Raw genomic sequence first — 25403 nt, 5'->3', positions numbered from 1 at the left:
GCTGTGCCCAACAGGTCTGACCATGCCGGGCACAGCGGTCACTGTAGGCAAAGCTGCCACGGAAGCACTAGCACGGTTAACAACGGTGCCAGTGCTTCTGTATCTCCACTCCCATAGTCCTATTGGACTCTATGGGGATGGGGGTTAACAAAATGACTGGTGCATGACTTCCGGGCCACCGGACTTGTAATAGCCTGGTGGCACCGGGAAGTCAGGCGCCAGTAACTTTTTACGGGTCTGGCGGCAACCCGCCGGTAGCACTGGCAGGGTTACCGCCGGACCCGTAATGAGGCTCTATGTCTCTCTTTATGCACACATCACTTTACAGAAAAGTGCAGTTAGGATAATTAGTATCCTTATTTGATTCATATAATTGCTTTTTGGTTACTTTTACAATGTGCCTAAGACAAACTGGTGGCAGCTGTGACATTTTTACCATTGTTGTGTGATTTCACTCGTGTACTTAGCGTTTACTGCGACTGGCTACTAAAGGTGGCTAGCACACTAAGATGGCAGTGCCACACATTCTGTTTGCTTGTTTTTTAGCCATATTGTTCTTTGGTCTTCTTCCTGCCTTCTCAGGTCAGCAAATGCTTTATAACAAAATATCTTTCCCAGGGAAAACGGTGGCTTTCGCTGGCTAAGAGGCGTTGTGTGAGTGAGCCAGAGAAAGGGGCAGAGACTGCCTAGTCCCAATCCACATCGTTGGTGCCAGAAAGTCTGTTGTTGGGCAGATGCAATGATCAGTGGCTATCCATGACTCGATAGACACTGCCGTTTGAATGGTGCAGATCCTTACCATTGGTGGGCTTGGATTAAAGGAGGGCTCCTGCAACTGTTCATAAAATCATCGTTGGAACCATGACTTCTACAAAGACAAGCAGCCCACTCATGACCCAAAGATGACCCCTGCAGCTGACCTGCATCGACTCTGGTCTTGTCCTGGTGAAGCACTGCTCCTCTGCTGTGATCTCAAGAAACATAACAAAAAAGGTGATGGCTGGAAGGTTTAGAATTAATCTTAACCTCTGGCATTGCTCTGGGCAACCCTCCAGACAATCGTTCTTCGCCTGCTAAGCCATTAAAAAAAGGGAAAGACCATATGCAAACCAGGCTTGGTCCCACCACAAAACGGGCAGTCCAGCCCAAACTGCTTTGTCACATCCTTTCTGCGTGAGACCAAAAGCTCCCCCAAACATGTTTCGGCATTGTTGTGTCTGAGGAGCAGCTTGGGTCTCTAGGCCCAGCAGGCACAGGAACCATGTCTGGGCATACCCGTCCCACTCAGGGTGACTACACCAAAACAAAAGAGATGATGGCTGGAATGTTTAGAATTAAACTTAACCTCTGGCATTGCTCTGGGCAACCCTCCAGATCATTGTTCTTCGCCTGTCATGCCATTACAAAAAGTGAAAGACCATATGAAAATCAGGCTTGTTCCCACCCCATCACTTTTTTGTTTTCAGTTTGTCTCCTTCTGTGAGAGATGGCATTCCCAGACGTGGGTCTCTTGCTCGCTGCACCATAGGGAACCGAGCTGCACCTCAAGACTGAAACATGTCTGGGGTCGCTTGTGTTTCTGTGCAGAGGGGACCTGGTCTAGCAGTTCCGGGGGGGGGGAGGGGGAGCTTCTCCCATTGGTGGCAGTACCTGAGTGATTTTGCATATGGCTAGACCCCTTTTGCAATGGCAAAGGCGGGCTAAAAACTGTGGTGTGGAAGATTGCCCAGAGCAGTGCCAGTGGTTCAGTTGAATTCAAAAACTTCCACCCCTCACTTTTTTGGCTTTAGTTGATCTCAAGGAGGCCTTTGTTGGTGCTTTGACCCCTGGGTAGGTAGGAACAACCAGTCTCGACCTCTGCTCAGGGATCCGTGCCTGCTGATCCTTCGAAAGTGTGCCTGGGCTAACCTGTGGACTGAAAAGCTCTCACCTGGGCTACCTTGTGGCAACCGTCGTTTTTCTGAGTAGAGCCTTGGAACTTGGCAGATATTCAGCTTGTGCCACAAGTCACCTGCCCTTTCACTTTCAGTCATCTCACTCCAAGGCAAGCTATACTGGGGCTGCCCTGTATTTGCCACTGTACGATCACCTGCCACCGCCTGATTGTGGTTACCTTCGTTGGATCTTGTCTACTTCCTGTCCCTGAGGTGTCTTGTGGCTGTCTCTCCCTCAAAGGTCTTCACTTGTCCTCATTTGGCTCTCCAAATGAAAGCTCTCTGGAATTGATTCCAGGGCACCACGACCGACCAAAACAAAATCCTGTTAAACAAAGTATCTCTTCTGCCTAGATGCCTAGGTGACCCGTGCAGTAGGAACAAGAACAGAAGAACAAGCCTGAAATGAAGTCCAGGAAACTCCAACCGTGGCATTCATAGAACATTGAGCCAGGAGGGTAAGTGTACTTTGCTGTTGCTTTCTCCTCCTGTCTTTCACAGAGTAACTAGGGCATAAAGTCCTGCCCCTAACTCACCCTGACCTGACATTTAATGGTTTAACCTGAGTTAAAGACCCCTCCCTACACCTATCCTAGTGTGTTAGATTGAGCTGAGTACTCACCTGAACTTTACTTGAACTTTTAGCTATCTTTGGAACCCTTGCATTAATCATAACCATTGGCACGCCTATTCATATAAGAACTTACCTGAAAAAGTATATGCTTTGGAACTGGTGACTTTTGGGCATAAGGCTCCATAACATCCTACGGTTGGGCTTTATAAGAATTAGGGAAGCTGTTTGTGTTGATCCTAAGGAGTTCCGTCTACTTCACTGCATCCGACTACTCGCCTGTGTTGCACTGGTAATTGATTAACATGCAATTCTGAGTAAATTAGCAATTTCCCTTATTCTCAGTCTACCCTAAACCCTTGGTATACTTCTTTGTAAAATCAACTGTTTGAATGAGATCCCTTGGGCTAGGAAGTGTCTGTTGATCCCTCTGCAATGTGTGACAAGGCCAGTGCACTGGCATTGTCAAGAGGCAAGTGAGAAGGGAGAGGTACATGGAGAAAGCCATAGCTAGCCTCAACTCTGAGTGCTGAATATGTTGAGAAGACCCCAATCTCAGTCCCTTCCCTTGTGCCAGTATGTGTCTTTGCAGATCACTGTCTCCAGCCTTGCCTCAAAATCACTATGCTCGTTAGAGTTTCTCAGTCTTTCCTAGAATCTAACACCATATGAATCGGCAGAGCGAGACAGATCAACCAGCGCCCCACGAGAGACAAAGCAACGCATCAGGAATGTGCGTCCCTTTGTCAGAGAACAACCCTCCCACAAGCACCATGACCGGTAGAGAGACACAAGCTGAGGGGAAACCAACGAAGGAGCAAGCCAGGAGTCCATTGCTCCGCAGCCACGAAAGAGACCATGCTCTGTCTTTGCAAAGAGCAGCCCTGGATGAAAAGGGGCCACCAGACCATCAGACTCATGAAAAGGGACCCAAACACACCTGTGGAAACACTTACCTTAGGGAAGGCAAACATCATGCCCCCAATAAAAACTCGAGTATCAAACTTTCTGCAAAGCCCTTACCGTTCCCTGACAGACCCGCCCGGAGAAAGCGGGCAGGGCGTAACCCCCATTTTAAAGACTTCCCCTGCACATACACGCCCTGAGAGGAAAAGAGAGAAATAGCTTGGTAAGCAATGAATGGCCAACCAGCACAAGGGGAGGGATATTTAAGCATGGAACACGAAACTTGAAGTATGGGTTGTTTGACTGAGGCCAGTGGTGGAGGTGGACCAAGAGACCAGCAGGAGGATGGAAGGAGCGTCAGCTTGTGGAGAAGATTGTTGGAGAAGGTGAGGTATTAGTTTAGGAGCAAAAGTGTTTCTGCAGTGTGAGTGTGCGTGTTTGTGTGGCAAGCGAGCAGAGAGAATTAGTGTGAAGTGAAGAAGTGAACGTGAAGTGATTGTTAGAGAGTGGTAGAAGGATTTTGGGATAGCTGGGAGGGAAGAGAGTAGCAATAGTAATGGGAGGAGGAGAGTAGCAGTAGTGGGAGGAGGAACTCTCCCCCTAGTAGTAGTAGTAGAGGAAGGATAAGAGTAGTAGTGCTAGGAGGGAAGGAGTAGCATAGAGGGGGAGCAAGAAGGGGAGTAATGAAATGAACTGAGAGGAGAAGGAACCTCAAAGGGTGGAGGCGGGTGCTAGGAGGAGTGAAACATATTGGAGGGACAGAACAATAGTGAGTTGAGTAAGGGGGAGGGTAAGACACCAATCATAAAGAAGTGAAGAGGTAAGCGGGGGGTGAGTGAACAGGCCTTAATACACTGAGTAAGTGCAAGGCACTTCCCAATTCCCTATAGAATACTAACACCTGGCTACAGTAGGGAAGATAGGAAGTCCCTGAAGGAGTTTTGAGAACCATCGTTTTAGGGAGACATTCATATTTTGAAACAGGAATTAGACAATAGGGGTTGCTGATGAGTAGCACTAAGCTGAGGTTACAGAAGCTTGGCTTGGGGAGGAGATACCAATAGAGACGAGAGAAGAGGATGCCTTAGGGCCCACAACCATTTTAATAAAGACCCATGAACCATCCTTGAGACTCTGAGTGATTTGTGTGCCGTATGTGACAGCGCATACAAGACTGCACTTTATGAGAAATCAGTGCAAGGAGGATAGAGTTAGAATGCAGTTGGATGAGTTTGTGAGCCCAGCAGTTTTGAGATGGTCGAGTATGAGGTGGCTTGGTGGGTAGTGTACCGCATTTTGCATTAGAGCACCTCATAGTTCAGGCAATGTTTACAGTTCCAAGCTTAAAGGTCTGCGAAATACCCTGACCTCTGATGCTGAATGAAGGAAACTATATAAACAAACTGTTCTTAAAAAATGTTACCATTTGATACTATATTCATGGTAGCATACACTATACTAAGTGATGAATATTTTTCTGCCATTGGTAGGAAGTGGGAGATGTTCCTTGCATTGTAATTTTTTAAATGAACAATCCTAATTAATGCTGTGTGAAGTAAATTCGATCTTGCTTCGTTTGGTTAAGTTACATCTATGATGCGACCTATATCTATTTTTAAGCACTGATTTCATTGAGGCAACAAGAACAGGAAGCCAAGTAGCCCTTGCAATCAGATGATGTCCCACATTAATACTTAACTGTATCATGCAGCTGATGGCACTACTACCGATGCCTAATGAAATTGACCCTGGAGATTCTACCTATATGACGCCTGGAAATCTACATCACGCAGATGTGTATTAATGTCCTAGTTCTTAAAACCTATGCAATGGAGTACTGGTAACTCACCAGTTAGAAAACGGATGTCTTCTTTTCTTTCGCTGTTCCCAAGGTCCATTGTACAGGTCTCTTCCTCTTCCTCTTTTTTAATGTGTACTGAAACAATGTCTGGGGAAAAATGGCCCAGCGTTAACTTATACAATTTCTATATACAAAATGAAAACATACAATGTTAAAATACAGATACCCCCTATCAACCCACACAATTCAATTGAAAGATCTAATCATGTGCTGGAAGAGCCTTGAATACCCAATGATTGCGTACATATTCATCTAAAAAATTGGACATTGAATAAATGATCAACAAGATCCGAATAGTGTTACCTGCATTTCCTCTTGTGGCTTTTGTAAATTAGGGGTGCGGCCTGCAAGAGTGATGGTATGGATAATTAATGAAAGGTACAATTATTGTTTTTTTTAAAGGCAAAATGTTTGACCCTACCTATTTCACTCCACCTGCCCCGGGACTTCAAAACTATGAACTCTTTTCCAAGCTACTGCGCATTTGGAGCATTTGAAATATGCTTTGATTGGAAAAAGTTATTTTTCTGAGATGGAAGCCTTATTTTGAATGAGCCGGTAAATCTGTCAGACTGGACTGCCATTATGATTGCGTTCACGCCTACAGTCCTCTTTCCAAGATTTTGATAATTGTCCTGGATGTGGCAGTGAAAGGGGCAGAAATCCAGGTGGTTTCTGTGCCTTTTACTGGTCCACCCAGAAAATACACCTAGATTACGCCCATTCACACATTAACACACAGTAGTGACCTATAATTGTGGCCACCTTGTGCCAACATGGCAGCCCCCTATAGATTCCTACCACTTTTTGCAGATGTAAAAACCTGGCAGAAATTCATGGGGGTTCAAGACTCTCACCCTTCAATAAAGTGAGATACAGGAATTCAACCAGCACTAATTGAAGCAGTGGCTAATCTTGCCATTTCAAGCACTTCGGCTCCAAACAAGTACATATGCGTAATTACTCTTTTTTATTCTTTTTCACAATGAATAATTGGATTAAGGGGACCATAGTAATTTTGTCTTATTCATTATTTCTCACTTAGTTGAAAGTAAAAAAAACACAGCTGATTAATTCATCAAAATGCTTCAGTAATTCAGACAATGACGATCACCATATAGTTCTTGGTCCTGATGAAGGCTTAAATAAGATGTCGAAAAGTAGTACACATTTGTTTGTTCCCCTCTTGTCTGTAATTAACTATTCTTTGTATACATTGTGGTTGATCGCTTTCCTCAGCTGGCTCCCTCCTATGAAACAGCCTCCCCTGCCTCTGCGCCTTGAGCAGGACTTTCTTAAATTCCGGAAGCTCCTCAAGACTTACTTCTTCACCTCCTCCTTCCCTTCTTCTCTTCTCTGCTAATACCACAGTTGCTGTGACTGGTGTCCGGGGCTCTTATGCATCCTCGGGTTCCCTGACCTCCCACACCCAATCTGCCCAGCTCCTGTCTACCCGCAGCACTTCCTTTGGCACACCCTCCGCCTCAGAGGTTCTCACTTACTCTTAACGTGGCCCCTGGCCATCTAGCACTCTTCAGCCCAAGCACTTCATCTGTGGCTCACCCATGAGCCCGGACTCCCCACCAATTACGCCCTCTGCCCTTTTTTCCTCGTTGCACTTGCACATTCTGAATACTCACAAGGCATAGTAGGTTTGTCCTTCCTCCTTTTCCCTCCATTGCTCTTATTAATTATAGTTGTTTCGCTCACCTGGTCTCTGCGGGGACGTTGGGGCACGGTTGGAGCCCTTCCTGGACTTGGCTCCCCTGGATCAGCCTTTACCCCCGGGTGCTGTAGTGTTGACTGTTCTGTTTGCTGGCAATGCCCTTGGGAGAAGGTAAGAGGCAGTGGGAATGCTGCGGTTCAATTGAGATCCCCCTCGAACCCTTCATTCCAGAGTGAGAGGAGCATGCGTTTTCCCATATGGTCTCACCTGTTGTTTTGTAAGGATGAGCTTTCCATCCTGCTTCTCATCACCAGGGGCGCAGTTGATGGACCTAGTTGCTTCACTGGTCCGTGTGCGTGGCGGCCCAGACCGACTGTGACCAATCAATTTGTAGGTAAGTGTTTGTAACTATGATTATTGTCCGTATCCTTTGCAATGTCTTTTCCCAATGATTATTGTCCGTAATTCTTGTAATGTCTTTTCCCAATGATTATTGTCTGTTATTCTTGTAATGTCTTTTCCCAATGATTATTGTACTTAATTCTTGTAATGTCTTTTCTCTCCACAATAGGTGTAAAGATGGCCATGCGGTATCGCGGTGTTGGAAGCAGGACCAAACGGTGCCAGAGGGGAATTGAGCAGTCCCCATTCAAAGGTAAGTAGGGTTTTGGGTTGTACGCAAGGCTTATGTGTTGCGCGGTCAAGCGTAAGATATTTATGCAGTTTCTAACCAGAGCGTTCCTTTTCTCTTGCAGGGATGGCCTGACGTCTTCTGATGGAGAGCGGTGATCCGAGGACCTGTCGGCGGGTGCCAGAAGGATGGATCCATAAGGATGCTGGAACTGGTGAGGATGCAGCCCGACTCCGATGGCTCTGGGAATCGGGTAAGATGTTACACACTACAGGCGATGGGTTTGCAGAGACAGGTAAGGTGCTCGCTGAAGATGCAGAGTTGGAATCAGGTAAGCTGCGCTTCGAGCGCTGGTATGGCTGGAGTCAGGTAGGTGCGCTGAAGAAGATGTTCCAGAACCTGATGAGGAGTGTGCTGAGATGGGAACAGGTAAGATACCTTCAGGCGGCGGTAAGCGTTACGCTGCACACAGCAGACTAACGCAAAGCGCCTGCATGCGGGTGGGGCTGGCTTAAATAGCCTGGCCCCAGCCACTCCCCTTTACACCCGTCTTGTGGCTCCACCTTGCTACTCCCACAGACTTCTGCACGTGCCTTCCAATGCTTTCCAATGGCCACGCCCGGCCTGGATGCACGTGCCCTAGACATAAAGTGTGCAAAGCAAACTTTCTTATGAGCCTGGCGCCAAAGGTGCCAGGACTGGGTCCATTTGGACCCTTTGGTGTATAAAGGCAATGGCCCTTGACCAGTGGCCATGACAATAGTGTTTTGTAATGTATTTCACTCCCTTGTTCCCTTCCCTCGCCCTGTGGGCTCTTTGAAACAGTATTTTACTTGCTGTATAAGCGCCAAACAAGCAAACAATAAATAAAATAAATACATATTGAGCACTTCTTTAATGCAATGCTGTGTAAGGGTGTCGAAGAAGGATGTCTACACATGCATGGCATGTTTGTGGCTTGTGACGAATTCCAGGATGTCATCACTGCTTCCGAAGGGGGAGCCCCTTCCCATGAGGCCATGGAGGTGAGGCTACTACATGATAGTCCCCCCTGGGGGTGGTACGCAGCGGAAGAGACCCCCCGTGGGACCAGTGATGACCATATCGGGAGAACGCGGTATCCCTATAGCACCCCAACCTCTCCTTCATCTCCTCCCTCTCCGCCCCTACCCTCCTATGCCATGTATTTATGTAGTAAAACAGAATTAGAGAGTACTGAGACAAGGAAGATTTCTAGTGAGCCTCAACATCATAACTCAATGAGTACTGAGACGAGGAGGAGGCACAGAGCAGTACAGAGTACCTACCAGAACCACTATGCCCTTTCTAGTGGTTCTCGACAGCTGATTGGAAGGAGCAGAGTTAAAAGCAAAGAAGGACTTGACAAAGTGTTAAGCCCGCCTTGGAGGAACCACAAGACCGAGTATGCTCAGAGAAGAAGAAAGGCAGACTTGTGAGCCGAGCAAGGAGAAGGTTTCTGTCAAGCTTGTCCAGTGTGCAGTGACAGCACGGTGAGCAGCAAGGAAGACACTCCTGGCATCCTCTATGGTTGGCAGCCATGGAGTACGGGCCCATGCCGACAAGGAAGAAGCAGGTACGGTGGTGTCGCGGGCCTCTGGAGACGAGTGAAGGAAGCAGTGGCAGCCCCACTGCTGATGGAAGGTGCACAAGACGTCCCGAGAACATCACCGACTACAACATAAGGCACGCTGATGAACGGGGAAGTGGCAGGGGCCCTGCAAAATGGCAGAGACAATCCAAGGGGGCATGTAAATCCAAATAGCCAGATGAATGGGTCTGGGACCCTACCAAAAATGAAAACATTCAGAAGGCCTAATCCAGTGAATAATACTTGGCAGAACGGTGAACCAGGTTTAGCGGGGTACTGGTGAAAACCTGCAGTGCAAGTCTGGGACCTGCATCCATATAAAGAGAACTGTGAGAGAGATAGACAATAAATGCAGTACTTGGCAGGCAAGTAAACCAAGTCTGTAAGTGACGCCATGGCTTGGGAGTGCATCCAAGCTATTCTTCGTCGCAGTGCTTGGTGAGAGGAAACCAGGTCTGCCAACCATGGCCAAGGACCTACCATAGCTTGGGAGTGCATCCAAGCTATTCATCTTTGTCGTAGTGCATGGTGGGAGGAAACCAGGGTCGGGTACCCATCATAGGTTGGGAGTGCATCCAAATTAGTCTTCATCGCAGTGCCTGGTGGGGGGAAACCAGGTCTGCCAACCAGGGTCATGGACCCACCACAGCTTGGGAGTGCAATTAGGCTGTTCTTCTTTGTCGCAGTACCTGGTAGGAGGAAACCAGGTCTGCCAAACAGGGTCAAGGGCCCACCCGAGTTTGGAAACACATCCAAACTCCTCTGTTTTTACAACTGTGCCTGTTGAAAAGGAACCAGGTTGCTTATCAGGGTCGGGGACCCACAGACAGAAAAGAAGCCTGAGAAGGGCTCTTGGAAGCAAGACAACACAGTGCAACACAGGTTAGAATTCCGATCCTGCACTTAGAAACCAATCTCTGGCATTAAGTGCGTTATAAAAGAACAATTATAATTATAACTAGGGACAGAGTTTTCCCCAACAAATTGGTGAACGTTACAAGAAGCCTGAACAAGGCCGGGGAAGGGAGATATTCCACAATATTTCAAGCTCTGGGGATTCCAGAACTGTCTTTTGAATAGGGGGAGGGCGCCATTCCATTTGGGCTAACAATACTTTCTTTTTATTTAGTTTAAACTTAGAGTATGAGGGACAGAGTTAGGATTCTGACATTTGGACATTGGGACTTTTGCCTTGGACATTCTGACAATAGTTGTTTCAGTTCAGGCAATGAAACACCTCTTATAGTTAGGGCGAGATATGGTTTCGTTTTGCTTTTTGCACTTGAATAAACGTTTCTAATAATCACCATGTCCTCTACGTGTCAGAGTCTTTGGGCCTCATTCCAAGTAGGGCGGTAAGGGATACCGGGCACCGGTAAGGAGACCGGTGCCGGTAATCCCTTACCGCCCTACTACAAGGTCCCTTAGCGGGTCCCTCCTTTAACGCCAGGTCTGACCTGGCGTTATGGACGGGACCCGTTAAGGGACCAGGGAGCAAATAACGGGCTTGACATATGCAAGCCCGTTATTTGGGCTCTCCCCATTCCCATTGAGCTCTATGTGGGCTCAAACGGGAATGGGGAGGCCATTTTCAATGGGGATTTACCGGTCCCGCAAAGGTCGGACTACACCGGTAAGTCCCCATTGAACTAGACCGGTGCCAGACCCGTCATTGGTGGCAGTCATGGCGCACATAGCGTCATGACTACCACCAACCATGGAATGAGGCTCTTAGTTACAATACCCTTACAGGTTATAGACTTTTATTGATAATAAAAGAAAATTCACTATCCCTATCTCTAGAGTATGAGGGACAGAGTTAGGATTCTGACATTTGGACATTGGGACTTTTGCCTTGGACATTCTGACAATAGTTGTTTCAGTTCAGGCAATGAAACACCTCTTAGAGTTAGGGCGAGATATGGTTTCGTTTTGCTTTTTGCACTTGAATAAACGTTTCTAATAATCACCATGTCCTCTACGTGTCAGAGTCTTTGGGCCTCATTCCAAGTAGGGCGGTAAGGGATACCGGGCACCGGTAAGGAGACCGGTGCCGGTAATCCCTTACCGCCCTACTACAAGGTCCCTTAGCGGGTCCCTCCTTTAACGCCAGGTCTGACCTGGCGTTATGGACGGGACCCGTTAAGGGACCAGGGAGCAAATAACGGGCTTGACATATGCAAGCCCGTTATTTGGGCTCTCCCCATTCCCATTGAGCTCTATGTGGGCTCAAACGGGAATGGGGAGGCCATTTTCAATGGGGATTTACCGGTCCCGCAAAGGTCGGACTACACCGGTAAGTCCCCATTGAACTAGACCGGTGCCAGACCCGTCATTGGTGGCAGTCATGGCGCAAATAGCGTCATGACTACCACCAACCATGGAATGAGGCTCTTAGTTACAATACCCTTACAGGTTATAGACTTTTATTGATAATAAAAGAAAATTCACTATCCCTATCTCTAAGAGGAGTTTCCCTGCCTCAAACTAACACTAAGGATCTGTCAGAATGTCCGTCCAAATGAAAAGTCCACTGTCCTACGTCAGGACCTACTTCTATCCATACACTATAAATAAAGACTAAGATAATCCAACAGAAAGTTCCTTCTCCAGGGGAATGACTTTCCTCTCGTGGCATACAGATGGCGATTCCAAAATGTTCTCTTGAAAAACAGTGCCAGGGGGAATGACTTCCTTCCCCTGGCTTGTAGCAATTTAACAGATTTTTCTTTCCCCAGGAGAATGCCTCCCTGGTACATGGGTGGTGTTCCCCAAATGTCAGCTTGTAAACAAATGCCAGGGTGAATGACTTGCTGCCCCTGGCTGGCAGTTCCAGCACTTTGTGCAGTCAACCCTCAGGACCAGGAGAATGATTCCCTTCTCCTGGTACTGGTCTGCACTTTCCAATACAGTTCATAACGAGGCTTCACAACAAGGCCAGGGGGAATTACTCCCTCCCCCTGGTGTCTCTTCAGTGTACTTGAAGGGATTCAGTTTTTTTTACCAGGAGAAAGACTCCCTTCTCCTGCTGTTTGCAAGTTCTTTCTCAACTTGGGTTTTATCTTGACATTTTTCCATTACATCAACAAAGTTGCGAATCCTTCTATATCGGGGTGCCAGACCCTTCTCTCTGATGGCCAGTGGACTTATCTCAGCCACTGGTACAGAGATGTTTTCCTCAGATGCACTCTTCACCCCACTGTGGGTCCCCGACCCTTGCTGGTCCTCTGATATGCCTTAAACTTGCACCAGCATGAAGCCGAGACCTCTCTACCTCCCCCCATGTGCCTGCCAGTCCACCCGTGCTTTCCGGTACCTTCTGGGATTTGCTTGCACAGCACTGGTCTCTCCGCAGACTGGGATCGGTCTCCTTGCCGCTTCCTACAGCTGTTTGACTTGTTACTGTTTCTGCAGCCGCTCCACTTGTTGTGGCTTCTTGCAGTCTCTGCACTGTTCCGGGACCACGCGGTCCACCTCCTCCTGGAGGTCATGCCATTGCCTCGCCTACTTCCCATTGGGCTCGGTCCTGCCAATGCAGGACCCGTCACGGACAACCCCAGCCATTCGCCTTTGCCCTCTACAGAGCCTTCTCTTAATGTCGAGTGCGGACTTCGAAACTCCCAGGTTCTCCAATGACGATGGAAGACAAAGACGCAGAGTCCTTCTTCTCTGTCCATTATACAAGGCTGACACCGCCCCAGCGTAACGGCAGCGCCTGTTGTCAATGGCTCATTGGTATTCCTGATGCCTACTGTGAGCCAACTCGTCTCAGTACCAGCACAGTCAGTATTGCTCATGTTTCCAGTGCTCTTCTACGTCCCAGTATTTTCTGTCTCAGATGTACCCCTGGCACTACAGAAAAACATAGGTTTGCTTTCAATATAGTGGTTTGAAATGGAGGGGGGGCATAAGGCATGTGGGGATGTAATGTTATATAACGGGCTGTGCCCAAGGTGATCGCCCTTATCTCCAGAGGGGGGGGAATCCTTCCTCATGAGATCCTCCCGCATTAAACCTCCCCTAGGGAGACTATTGAGTAGCGGCTGCACCTCCATAGCCTCGTGGGAAAGAGCTCCCCCTTGGGGAGAAGTGATGATTCCTGGCGAATCATCACAGTTAAATTAACTGTTTTCAGTGGGATCAGTGGTATACAAAAGAAGAGCTGACATACCCACGCGGGTTGTTTTGCACACTGCTAATTTACATGTGATTATTTTCCTACAGGTGAGGCTCATAAATAATTAGCCTCCAAAGGCAATAAATGTAGAACCCAAGCAACTGCTCTGGATATAACACTAAGTCTATGGCCCTCATTACGACCCAGGCGGTAAGCGGAAAACGATGCCGGTAAATGAATACCGGCATCTTTTTCCGCTAGGTCCGATTATGACCCGCGAAAGTGCAATTAGCGACATCGTAGTTTACGGTGCCGCTAACAGCACCAAGGTCGCGTGCGCGCGACCCACCATGCCGTAAATACCGGCATGGCGCAAAGCTACGCAGATCACAAACCAAGCGGACATGCCCCTAACGCCATTGCCAAGGCCGTAAAGTACCTTACCTCCATGGTGCTAATTCCGCCATCGCAAACCAACCGTAAATGGCCATGTGCAGTGTTCCCAGCTGCCACAGGTGCACAGAATCAGCACAGGTGGAGGCAATACAGACTCTCCCAGTGCAAAAAGAGCACACCCCACCCCTACCAGCCCCAGTCACACTCCACAATGATACCAATAGGACTAGCAATGTTGGGGCTGGAGGACCTGATAGCAATGCGAGTGCTACAACTGCAACAACAACAACAACAACAAGCTGTACAGAGGAGACTAAGGAGGAGAAGGAGGGCAAGGCAGGGCCAGCAAGCCCCACCAGCACAGCCAGTGGCACCACGCAGGCAGCCCCCAATCCCACGCATCAGAGCCAGTCCATTCAACCTCACCGCAGAGCAGATCCACACCCTGTATCGACTGGACCGGGACACCATCACCAACATTGTGCACATGATACACAACAACATCGTCAGCATGATAGAAACACCCAGCGCCATCCCGCCCTTACTGAAGGTCGTGTCCGTGCTCCACTTCCTGGCCACAGGCACCTACCAGCACACAGTGGGCCACTTGCATGGCATATCCCAACCATTATTCTCACGTACACTGATCCAAGTGCTCGATGCCCTCCTCAAACACACAGACGACCACATCTCATTGCCACAGTCTGCCCAGGAGATTTCCAACACCAAAGTGGGTTTCCATGCACTAGCTGGCATACCTGGTTGTATTGGTGCCATCGACTGCACCCATGTTGAATTGGTGGTCCCACATGCCATGGAGGTACCATACCGCAACCGTAAACTATTTCACTCAATCAACGTGCAAATGGTCTGCGACTCCAACAGGATCTTCACACATTGTTGTGCCCGATTCCCCAGATCAACCCATGATTCAATGGTCCTTCGGAACTCCACAATACCACGCTACATGGAGCGACATGCAGGTCCAAGATCCTGCCTACTCGGTGAGTCTAATGTCATGAGCATGGAAATGCGAAGTGTGTAGGTGATCGACGTACCAATGTATATTTCACCTGGCAGAAAGGGGGGGGGTGATGCATACGTCACATGGCTGCGACTAGCAGTAGCCAGATCATACCCTGAGGCAGCACTCACGTCATCTGACAACTGTATACATGATGCCTGATCTAATCAGCCCTAACATGTGAATGAAATTGTACCCCAACCATGACACAACCATCTGAAAGTGCATTGTACGAAATGTGACCACATTGACTCCAAAGGAACGCACCTACATGCACGTAACCAAACACCATCAACTGAAAGGCCTGTCCCCCATAACTGCGCACAAAGGAGGCACATGTCGGACAGGAACATCAATGCACCACTACACAGACAGCAAGACCCACAAACTCCCCTCATTGACACCAGTATTGTTCCCAGGGGTCATAATGAGCCAGACAGCAATGTTGCAATCATGTGAGCTTTGACCTCACAGGACACGTGCCAGGTCACATAAAGTAACGGCCTGAACGGACACAGTGGATGGGCACTCACAAGGCAATTATCCCCCCTGCATTGTGTCTTGGCATGCAAAACAGTACATGAGAGCCATGAACATATACCGGTTGCATAGTGTGAATCCATTAGCACAACTAAATTTGGTGCAAAGTAACAGTTGAATGCAAGGCATGGTGGCGCGTCATGTTCAGAAAGCAATCTCATTCCTGACACATACATTGTTGCCCATTTACAGGTGATGCAGGCTATCCCCTGAAGAGATGGCTCCTTACACCAGTCCGGAACCCACAGAACCAGCATGAGGAGGACTTCAACCGTGCCCATGCACATACCCGTGTGGTGATAGAGCAGGCCTTTGGCCTACTGAGGGCACGTTTCCGCTGCCTCAGCAGGTCTGGCGGGGCACTCCTGTACCGCCATGAGAAGGTTGCGTAGATCGTCATGGCATGTGTCATGCTACACAATATGTGCGTCAGACGTAGCATGCCTCTGCCCCCTGACGCAGAACTGCAACCACCTGATGATGAGGATGATGAGGGTGGGGATGGGGCAGCACCTCAAGGAGGCAGCGATGCACAGGAGGGGCGTGAAATGCGTCAGAATCTCATTGACCAATACTTCTAGCACACACAGCGTGTGCGTGTAACATGTGGACGGCACTTGGGGCACTGTGTGTGTCTGGTATATGCACACTGTAGACTGTACAACAATAAAGCACACATTCACAATGAGCAATGTCCACACATTTGGTTTGTGATAAACGAAAAAGTGTATTGTGCTTCTGAAAAGTTATGACACACCCAATCCCCCCTCCCCCTGAACACCCCAACCCACCCAATCCCCCCTCCCCCCTGAACACCCCAACACACCCAATCCCCCCTCCCCCCTGAACACCCCAACACAACCAATCCCCCCTCCCCCTCCCCCCAGAAATCCCTGCAAAGGAGTGCCAGTGCCTGTGGTGAAGTGGGTAATGTTTTAGTGGTCCACTGGGCGGGCACTATTGCCAGCCCCCTGTCCCGGTACCTGGGGCCCCCCTGCCTGTACTCCTCCGGGTCCTGGATGACCTGCGGACGGGGCTGGATGGGGCCGAACTTGCAGCTGAGGAGGTACCGGCCTGCTCGGTACGCCTTGTGTCCATGATTGTCCGTATCAGTTCACCAATCATATTCCGCACTGCGGCTAGTTCTGTGCATATGTTCGTGCTTGCTGATTGGATGGCTGCCTTGATGCTGTCAGCACACCTCTCCATGCCTGAACTGGCACCTCCACAATCAGCAACATGCTGCGTTAGGATTGACGCCAGTTGTTCTTGCCTCGCTGATATTTGGTCCAGCACCTGGCTGAAATCAGGCACAATGGAGGTTGCATTTGCAGGCCCAATAGGTCTACTCCCCTCTTCCCCTACTCCCACAGGGCTTGGAGTGGCTGGCCATGAACCTCCAAGGGATTGCCCCTGTGTGTCCTGTCCATGCAGGCTACATGGGGACAGGTGTGGGGAGGTAAGTTGGGTGTTGGGGGGACCTTCCATGTCATCATCCCCATTCGCCACATCGCTGTCAGAACAGGCTGCGATGGCTGCAGTCTCCCCGACTGTACTGCTCCCCGCAGACACGATCCCCTCAGTGGGCATCAGTGGTTGTGGGTCTGCCGTGGGTGCCATCATGTCCCTTTCCTCGGGGGGAATTGCTGCCCTGGGCTGTTCGGCAACAGGAATTTTGGCCTGCTGTGGTTTGGCCATGGGTCCAGCAGAGGTGGATGGTTGGTGGCCTCTTCCCTCTGTCCTGGTCTTCTTGGCTGGGGTGGTGCCACTCTCCTCCCTGCCGGTGTCCGAGTGTGATCCTGTGGTGGAGCAGAGGAGGGAAAGTGTTATTGATGGTTCAGCGGACATTGAGCAGGCATTGTGATGAGTGCCATGGTTTAGATGGATAGATCGTGGACTTTGTAGGCCGTGACATACAGGTTGTCTCCCTTTTGGGTGGGTTGAGCATGCAGGAATGTGTGTGCCTGCTGTAGAGTGTACATGCTGCATGTGTGCAGGGTGTGGGTCTTCTGCTGATGTGTTGCGTTTGCCATATGGGGCGACATTGTGATTCCCATGTAAGTCTGATTCAGGGTGTTTTGCAAGGCTGAATTGGAGGCACCTACCTGTGTCTCCTGATGTCGGGGCTCCTCTCTCCATTCCGCCGACGCCCTCAATGCACTCTATGCCGATCAATGAGGCACATGTCTCCTCCCATGGCTGCATCTTCAGTGGGGAGTCTGCTCCACCGCCAGTTGCCAGTCCCAGGTTGCGGTTTGCTGACAGTATGCCCCTTACTCGGAGCCGGAGGTCATCCCACCTTTTGCGGCACTGTCTGGCGGTGCGTGGGGTGGTACCTACGGCACTGACGCGTTGTGCCACGAGTTCCCATACTGCTTTTTTCCAGGCTATGGCTGGTCTCGTCATCTCTGATGAGAAGACGACGTCTGCCTTGTCCTGCAGCGTTTCTGCCAGCATGGTTAGTTCTTCGCGACTGAAGTGGTCCTGCCGCTGCCTGTCGCAGTATTTTTTAACAACTTTTGGCATGGTTAGGTGAGGAAATCAGGGTCGAATGTAGTGTGGTTGGGTTGGATGGCAATGGATTGTGTTTTTAAAGATGGCCGCTGTGCTGTTTCCCGTTCCGCCGCGATGACGCTACTTCCGGTTCTGCTTATTTGCGGTGACCGCTAATTACGGTGCCCGCTAATTACGGGGCCCGCTCATTACGGTCGGCGCAATGATGGGTGGCGGTAGGTCACCCAACGCGGCATTCGATGCCGGTAAGGGCTGTTTACGCCATGGCGTAGTTTACATTACCGCCATGGCGTAATGCTTGTGCGCGATGGGTCAGAATATGGCGCTCTTTACGCCATCGGTCCATGGCGTAAACGATGATTACGCCATGGCGGTAATGTAGCTTACTTACTGCCAGGGTCGTAATGAGGGCCTATATCTCCGGCTAACCCATTTAAAGGCAATCTCACCGATCTGGAGCAAGAAAACAATGATTCTGATGGACTACTGTTGTGACTGCTAGCCATTTTAATTTAGGCCATTTTTGACAAAGCAAACATTTTTCCAAGGAACGTGTTGAACAGGTTATACTTTCAAAAAGTCACCAACAGATGCTGTACATTACAAATGTTCACCAACCAATGGTGTACATACATACAAATTGAGAAAAAACTGTTGTGAACGGAATTAATTCCCAACATATATTTCTAATTGTGCAGCATATACAAAACATGCAAAAAGACCACACACCTAGAACTGAAACACTAGTTCTGTAAACCTGTAAAATGGGACAGACTTATTCTGCCATGGTTGTGTGTGGTGTAGAAAAGCAAGTAAATTAGCGACCCACTGGAGTCTAGTCACTTGCCAGCTGGTTTATAAGACAAGTTTTTAGTCTTGTGGTCCGAGAACCAGGCTATTTCTAGTCTTAAACCAGTTCCAAAGAGGGAGAGATAATTTTCTGGTGGACTCAAAAGGTCAATTAATGAGTGCTGTGGGTGTGTAGAGACCAGTCCTAGGTCAACGTTGGTAGATGTATTCCTGTTGATTTAGAGGTGGGCCGCAATGAAATTACGTGTCCAAAAGACGTTTCGGCAGGCAGTGAAGGCTACCTTCACTGGGCCTACGGATGTCGCTCTACAAGAGAAGAGAGAGCGTATGGTGAAGACAAGGAAGGCATGGGGTGAGAAGAAACAAATCTACACCTGGCCTCCAAAAAATGGATACATAGCTCAACAGAACGGGACAGGGGGAGAAGGAGTGAGGGGTTCCTATAAACCATGATTAAAACTTATTAAAAATGCAATTAAATGGCAAAAGAGCTGGCCACACCCACCTTGAGAAGGGGTGCTCCTGTTGTCATTGAAAGGGGTGGGCCCCAAGCGTCGGGTTTGGGTGTAGTGCAAATGCACTGTGGGGAGCTTGTGCAAGATTCACAGGGTCCCAATAAAGGAGTCCAAAATAATGGACACAGTACGTCAAGCTGAAAAAGGACCTGTAGAGGAGACATGAAGAGGATAACGCAATGTCTGAATACCTAGGGAGATAAGGAAACTTCAAAGTCCCCAGATAGTGGAACAGTGAGGCAGAGTGGAATGTGAGTAAGGTATGGCCAATCACTTACTTCTAGCAGTTGGTCGCGCATGCGGCGAACATTCTTAGTGGGGGAGTAAAGTCCCTGGGGAAATTGAATCCTTCCAGGTGTGGCGCCAGTATGATGCAGGAACCTCTGTGGAAAAAAGGCAGGTGTGTCAGGTATAGAACTGTGGGGGAAGTAAATTATATAGGACTGACTTGGGAAGGCAGCTAAATCCACCCAATAGCTTGGGGAGATGCCCTAGTGCATGGGCTGGCCCACTGCAAGGAGTGCAGTATACAGTTTGAAACGCAAAGCCACCCAAGGAGAAAGGGGTACATGGATTACGAGTCTAGGTGACAGAGCTCCATTATGTATACGAAAATGGAGAAGAACATGTAGATCTAAAAAACTCATGTAGATCTGAAAAAACCCTGGGAGCGTGAGATATCCCTAAAGGTAACGTACATATGGCTGTTCCAGAAGTGCAAGCGTAATCTGCGAGGGCTGTAAACAACTGCATCAGGGCCAGGCGTTTCAGTGTCTAATAAAAATTCCTGGGTGGCCAGGGCCTCTAGGCAGTGAAGAGCACTTACAAATCTGCAAAATACACGAGTGGTGCAATGGTGTGAGACAGGCCATGTCTCGGTGATCCAGTCCGCGTCCCGAGCTGTGTAGGGTTGCTAAGGAGACCGGATCACTATATATTGGAGCGTGCGCAATTGGGAACCGAACCGCAGGGGTTGGTCAGTGCGCATGTGCAATGACCAGCCTCCGACTCCAAGAGTCATGAACATGCGGCCGAGGGTATGAGACTCAGTGTGGCGTGCTGTGGATGCATGCGCGAACGAACAAACACCAAAATAGTGTATTTCGTGCATGCGTTCCAGCGTATCACGGTCCCATAGCCCATGGACTGCAGCCCCTCAGTGCATAGGGCTACAGTGTACCAGGCCAGGGTCATCTTACCAAGGATCAGGCCAGGGAAAAGGGTAAAGAAGCACTGCTGCAAAATCGGTGCTCCCAGCGTCCAGCACCCTCCAGTGTATCTGGTCCTGCATCATGTAGAAGGAGGCATATAGGATGTGAAGAAAATGCCCAGTTGGCAGGGGAACCCTCCCATGTGGTAAATGACTGATGTGTGGTTAAAGATATGAATGCGCAGTGAGATAACTGCAAGAATAATCAGACACTGATAAACAGACAGATGTGCATGTCTGTTTCTAGTGTAAGCAGCCCAGAATGGGGTCCTGTGTAAATGAGCACTGTTGAGAAGTAAATGTTCACAGCATCTAGCCCCCTTCCTACGATTCAGACCCTAGATTGTATGGAGGGGAGCCGGGAGAGTGTAAAGAGGTGGCCCTTGATGTTGTTATGCTGTGTGGTGGCAGTGATCCATCTCCTGTGGTACAGAGCAATGTCTAGGAAAATGTGTGAATAAGCAGAGTTAAATCAATGCACGAAAAAAAACAGGCACTACAAGATGCGGCTGGTGTGCATGTCTGTATCTAGTATTAGCAGCCCAGAGTGTTAATCCAAGGGTAAAGTGCTGTGGACACAGGGCTAACTCTGTGTGTGTGCTTGGACATTCTGACTCTTACAATTAGAGAAGTGGCCGATGGTCCCTTCGGTTCGGTTCCCAATTGCGCACGCTCCCTTATATAGTGATCCGATCTCCTTAGCAACTCGACACAGCTCGGGACGCGGACCAGATCACCGAGACACGGCCTGTCTCACACCATTGCACCACTCGTTGTGCATATTGCAGAATGGTAACTGCTCTTCACTGCCTAGAGGCCCTGGCCCCCCAGGATTTTTTATTAGACGCTGAAAAGCCTGGCCCTGATGCAGTTGTTTACAGCCCTCGCAGATTACGCTTGAACTTCTGGAACGGCCATATGTACGTTTACCTATAAAGATATCTCACACTCCCAGGGTTTATTCAGATCTACATGAGTTTTTTAGATCTACATGTTCTTCTCCATTTTCGTATACATAATGGGGCTCTGTCACCTAGACTCGTAATCCATGTACCCCTTTCTCCTTGGGTGGCTTTGCAGTCCAAGCTGTATACTGCACTCCTTGCAGTGGGCCAGCCCATGCACTAGGGCATCTCCCCAGCTATTGGGTGGATTTAGCTGCCTTCCCAAGTCAGTCCTACATAATTTACGTCCCCCACAGTTCTATACCTGAAACACCTGCCTTTTTTCCACAGAGGCTCCTGCATCATACTGGTGCCACACCTGGAAGGATTCGATTTCCCCGGGGACTCTACTCCCCCACTAAGAATGTTCGCCACATGTGTGACCAACCGCTAGAAGTGATTGGCCATACCTTACTCACATTCCACTCTGCCTCACTGTTCCACTATCTGGGGACTTTGAAGTTTCCTTATCTCCCCAGGTATTCAGACATTGCGTAATCCTCTTCATGTCTCCTCTACAGATCCTTTTTCAGCTTGACGTACTGTGTCCATTATTTTGGACTCCTTTATTGGGACCCTGTGAATCTTGCACAAGCTCCCCACAGTGCATTTGCACTACACCCAAACCCCACGCTTGCGGCCCACTCCTTTCAATGACAACAGGAGCACCCCTTCTCAAGGTGGGTGTGGCCAGCTCTTTTGCCATTTAATTGCATTTTTAATAAGTTTTAATCATCGTTTATAGGAACCCCTCACTCCTTCTCCCCCTGTCCCGTTCTGTTGAGCTATGTATGCATTTTTTGGAGGCCAGGTGTAGATTTGTTTCTTCTCACCCCACGCCTTCCTTGTCTTCACCATACGCTCTATCTTCTCTTGTACAGCGGCATCCGTAGGTCCAGATGAAGGTAGCCTTCACTGCCCGCCGAAACGTCTTTTGGACACGTGATTTAATTGCGGCCCACCTCTAAATCAACAGGAATACATCTACCAACGTTGACCTAGGACTGGTCTCTACACACCCACAGCACTCATTAATTGACCTTTTGAGTCCACCAGAAAGTTATCTCACCCTCTTTGGAACTGGTTTAAGACTAGAAATAGCCTGGTTCTCGGACCACAAGACTAAAAACCTGGTCTTATAAACCAGCTCGCAAGTGACTAGACTCCTGTGGGTAGCTAATTTACTTGCTTTTCTACACCACACACAACCATGGCAGAATAAGTCTGTCCCATTTTACAGGTTTACAGAACTATTGTTTCAGTTCTAGGTGTGTGGTCTTTTTGCATGTTTTGTATATGCTGCACAATTAGAAATATATGTTTGGAATTAATTCCGTTCACAACAGTTTTTTCTCAATTTGTATGTATGTACACCATTGGTTGGTGAAAATTTGTAATGTACACCATCTGTTGGTGACTTTTTGAAAGTATAACCTGTTCAACACTTTCCTTGAAAAAATGTTTGCTTTGTCAAAAAATGTCCTAAATTAAAATGGCTACCAAGTCACAACAGTAGTCCATCAGAATCATTGTTTTCTTGCTCCACATCGGTGAGATTGCCTTTAAATGGGTTAGCCAGAGATATAGACTTAGTGTTATATCCAGAGCAGTTGCTTGGGTTTTACATTTATTGCCTTTGGAGGCTAATTATTTATGAGCCTCACCTGTAGGAAAATAATCACACGTAAATTAGCAGTGTGCAAAACAACCCGTGTGGGTAGGTCAGCTCTTCTTTTGTATACCAGTGTTTGATGCCCTTTTTTTGACCTTCCCAGTGCATAGGGCTTACCCTTTTGTTTACCTTCTTCAGTGGGATCAGTTGCATACTAGTCAGATTATATATACTATCAGTTTTTGACTATCGATCTTTAGAAATGTTGATTTTATAATTAATTTAATATTGAATTAAATCTTGGATGCTTCTTCAGAAGTGTAGAAACAGTAATAATCTACCTACTATTATTAGTATGACTATGTGTGCATATCTATTTTGGGACAATATAAGTTTTCATTGAATCCTTTGTATAAACACTTCTTAATCTGTTTGAATAAGCACGCGGAACTAGCACCTTATTATCATATTTGTAGTCCCAACTTTAGTTCCAGTATGGATATATTCTCTATTATTATTCTATAAGTAAAATAAGAAGGGCTGAGTCAATAAAACTATATTTGACTTGGTGCGGTTTCAAACATGATTGTTTCTTTGTGACTATGTTACGGTTACATTTCTTCGACATAAGAATGGTATTATCAAAGGATCTAATGACCCTTTAGTTAATAAAAATTGCCCTTTTTGCTTAAATGATGCAGAATTAGACTTTCATGTTATATTCTTCTGTCCATATTATAAAGAAAATAGAAAATGTATGTTAGTCGTGAATTAGAAAGAAAATAATTTTACGTGATATTGCCCATCATTCTTACATATGTTATGGGCTATATCTGTGAAAGACACCTAGGCATTAACTACATTTTTATCAACAGCTTTATATCTTAGAAAGCAATCTTTTCGATTTTGTATGAATATTGATGAAATATAATGTGTTGGATTTTATTCATGTCATGAAAGTCATTTTATGAATTGCATTTTATATATTAATTTCTTTTACTTCTTGTTTGTGTTTTATTGATTTTTATGAAATTCCGAAATAAAGCTTGAAATTGAGTAGGCTGCTTTCAAAGTAGGCAGAAATTCAGACATTGTCTGGGCTATTATTTCCCAGGGAAAGGAACAACAGTCTTTCTACCAGACTTACATTTATATTCCTTAAACTGACAGTGGCCCAAGGTGCCCTAATGTGGGAATCCCCTGCAAACCTGCTTACCACCCCAAGTCAAGAATCATCTAGTTTGCAGCAGCAAACCTTCTTGTGGTCTTCCGTTCCAGCCAATCTCCCCCTCATTACTGTTCCTTCTCTCCAGCGTGCTGATCTCCACATGCTCATAGAAGATTTTCTTTCAACACCGCCAAAATTAGATAAAGTTCCTGAGGTCTATGCCAAGGATTACCACAAGTCCAGGCATCACTGCTACTGTGGCCTGAAAGTGCTGGTCATCAATAGAGATGTGTAGGTGGCCCTTGGGGTAGATATCTTGGTCCCTGCACACACAGGTCCCCTGTACCAACCAGTAATAGTAGGTTCAGATATACCAGGTCCACACAGACAACTGTCTGGCTGCTGCAGGAGTCAAGCAGTGCGATTGCTGGTTGAGCTTCGAGCTTGATGGGGTGGAAATAGTATACAGAATTCCTCCAGAATTAAGAGGCACGTGGGTTTTTATTATTTTAGGTGGACAAGGGTCTCAAGGAGAGCCGACTGGCTTGTAGTTGAGGAAAATGCTGGAAAATGATTGTTACAAGATGGGGCAACGTAAATGCAAATGGGATCTTTCCAAATTAAAAGTAGTCAGGCTTGCTCTCTGTTATGTCAAGTTATGTTATATTATTCGTTTTTATAAAGCGCACGTTCGCCAGAGGCATCATGGTGCTGGAGGATACAACAGGATCGGAGCCAGAATAAAATAGTTGGGTTTTCAGAGTCGACTGAAACTGAGAGGGTCTTTCGTAGCTTGAAGAAAGAACAGGAGAGCATTCCATAACTTAGCCACTGCGATGGAGAACGAGCGACCACCCACAGCAACACCCTCTGAGTACCACCAACTCATCTCAAATCTCCACTCACAGCTTCACATGCAGCCCCAACCACAGCCCCACTCACTCACTCATTCTCTCATAAGTGAGTGTGTACTGTTCCCCATAGACACACTCCCATTGTCCAAGGCAATGTCTCTTCTGCAGGATGCAGGTTCCTCCTGGCACCTGATGCAAAAGTCCAAATTCATACAGTTCACTGCACCCTTTCCTGACGTTGCAGGATTTAGGGTGTACCAAACCCTTTTTCTCATTCTAGGGTTCTGTACCCCACTGCTCTTTCTGGGTTAAATTCTTGTGACTAGACAGGTCACTGAATGCAGCCGTAAAGGGAGAGCTAGAGGGGGGTCTCTAGGGTTTGCCTGGTGCTTTCTCCGGGTTCCTCTCGCCCCATTGTAGCTACATTGAAGCCCATTTTATGCCTCCTGCCGCAGTCTGGTTCTGCCTAGGGGTGACTGGTCCTGCCAGAACCTCCCTGCTCTGGCATTTAGAAGCTGATT

General features: G+C 47.9%; 1 protein-coding gene across 4 annotated transcripts in view; it reads right to left on the bottom strand.

The window, feature by feature from the left end:
• The window catches only part of LOC138580846 (zinc finger protein 615-like), a 338520-nt gene that overhangs the window by 188634 nt on the left and 124483 nt on the right, over window positions 1–25403 (bottom strand). For all 4 annotated transcript variants that reach the window (XM_069651715.1, XM_069651717.1, XM_069651716.1 and 1 more), the window contains one exon: window positions 5261–5359. In XM_069651715.1, the coding sequence (XP_069507816.1) occupies window positions 5261–5359 (99 nt within the window). The remainder of the gene's footprint in view (window positions 1–5260; window positions 5360–25403) is intronic.

This window comes from Ambystoma mexicanum, chromosome 3p, assembly GCF_040938575.1.
Source record: "Ambystoma mexicanum isolate Mex_15411 chromosome 3p, UKY_AmexF1_1, whole genome shotgun sequence".
Lineage (NCBI taxonomy): Eukaryota > Metazoa > Chordata > Amphibia > Caudata > Ambystomatidae > Ambystoma > Ambystoma mexicanum.
This window is presented reverse-complemented; position numbering and strand designations above follow the sequence as displayed.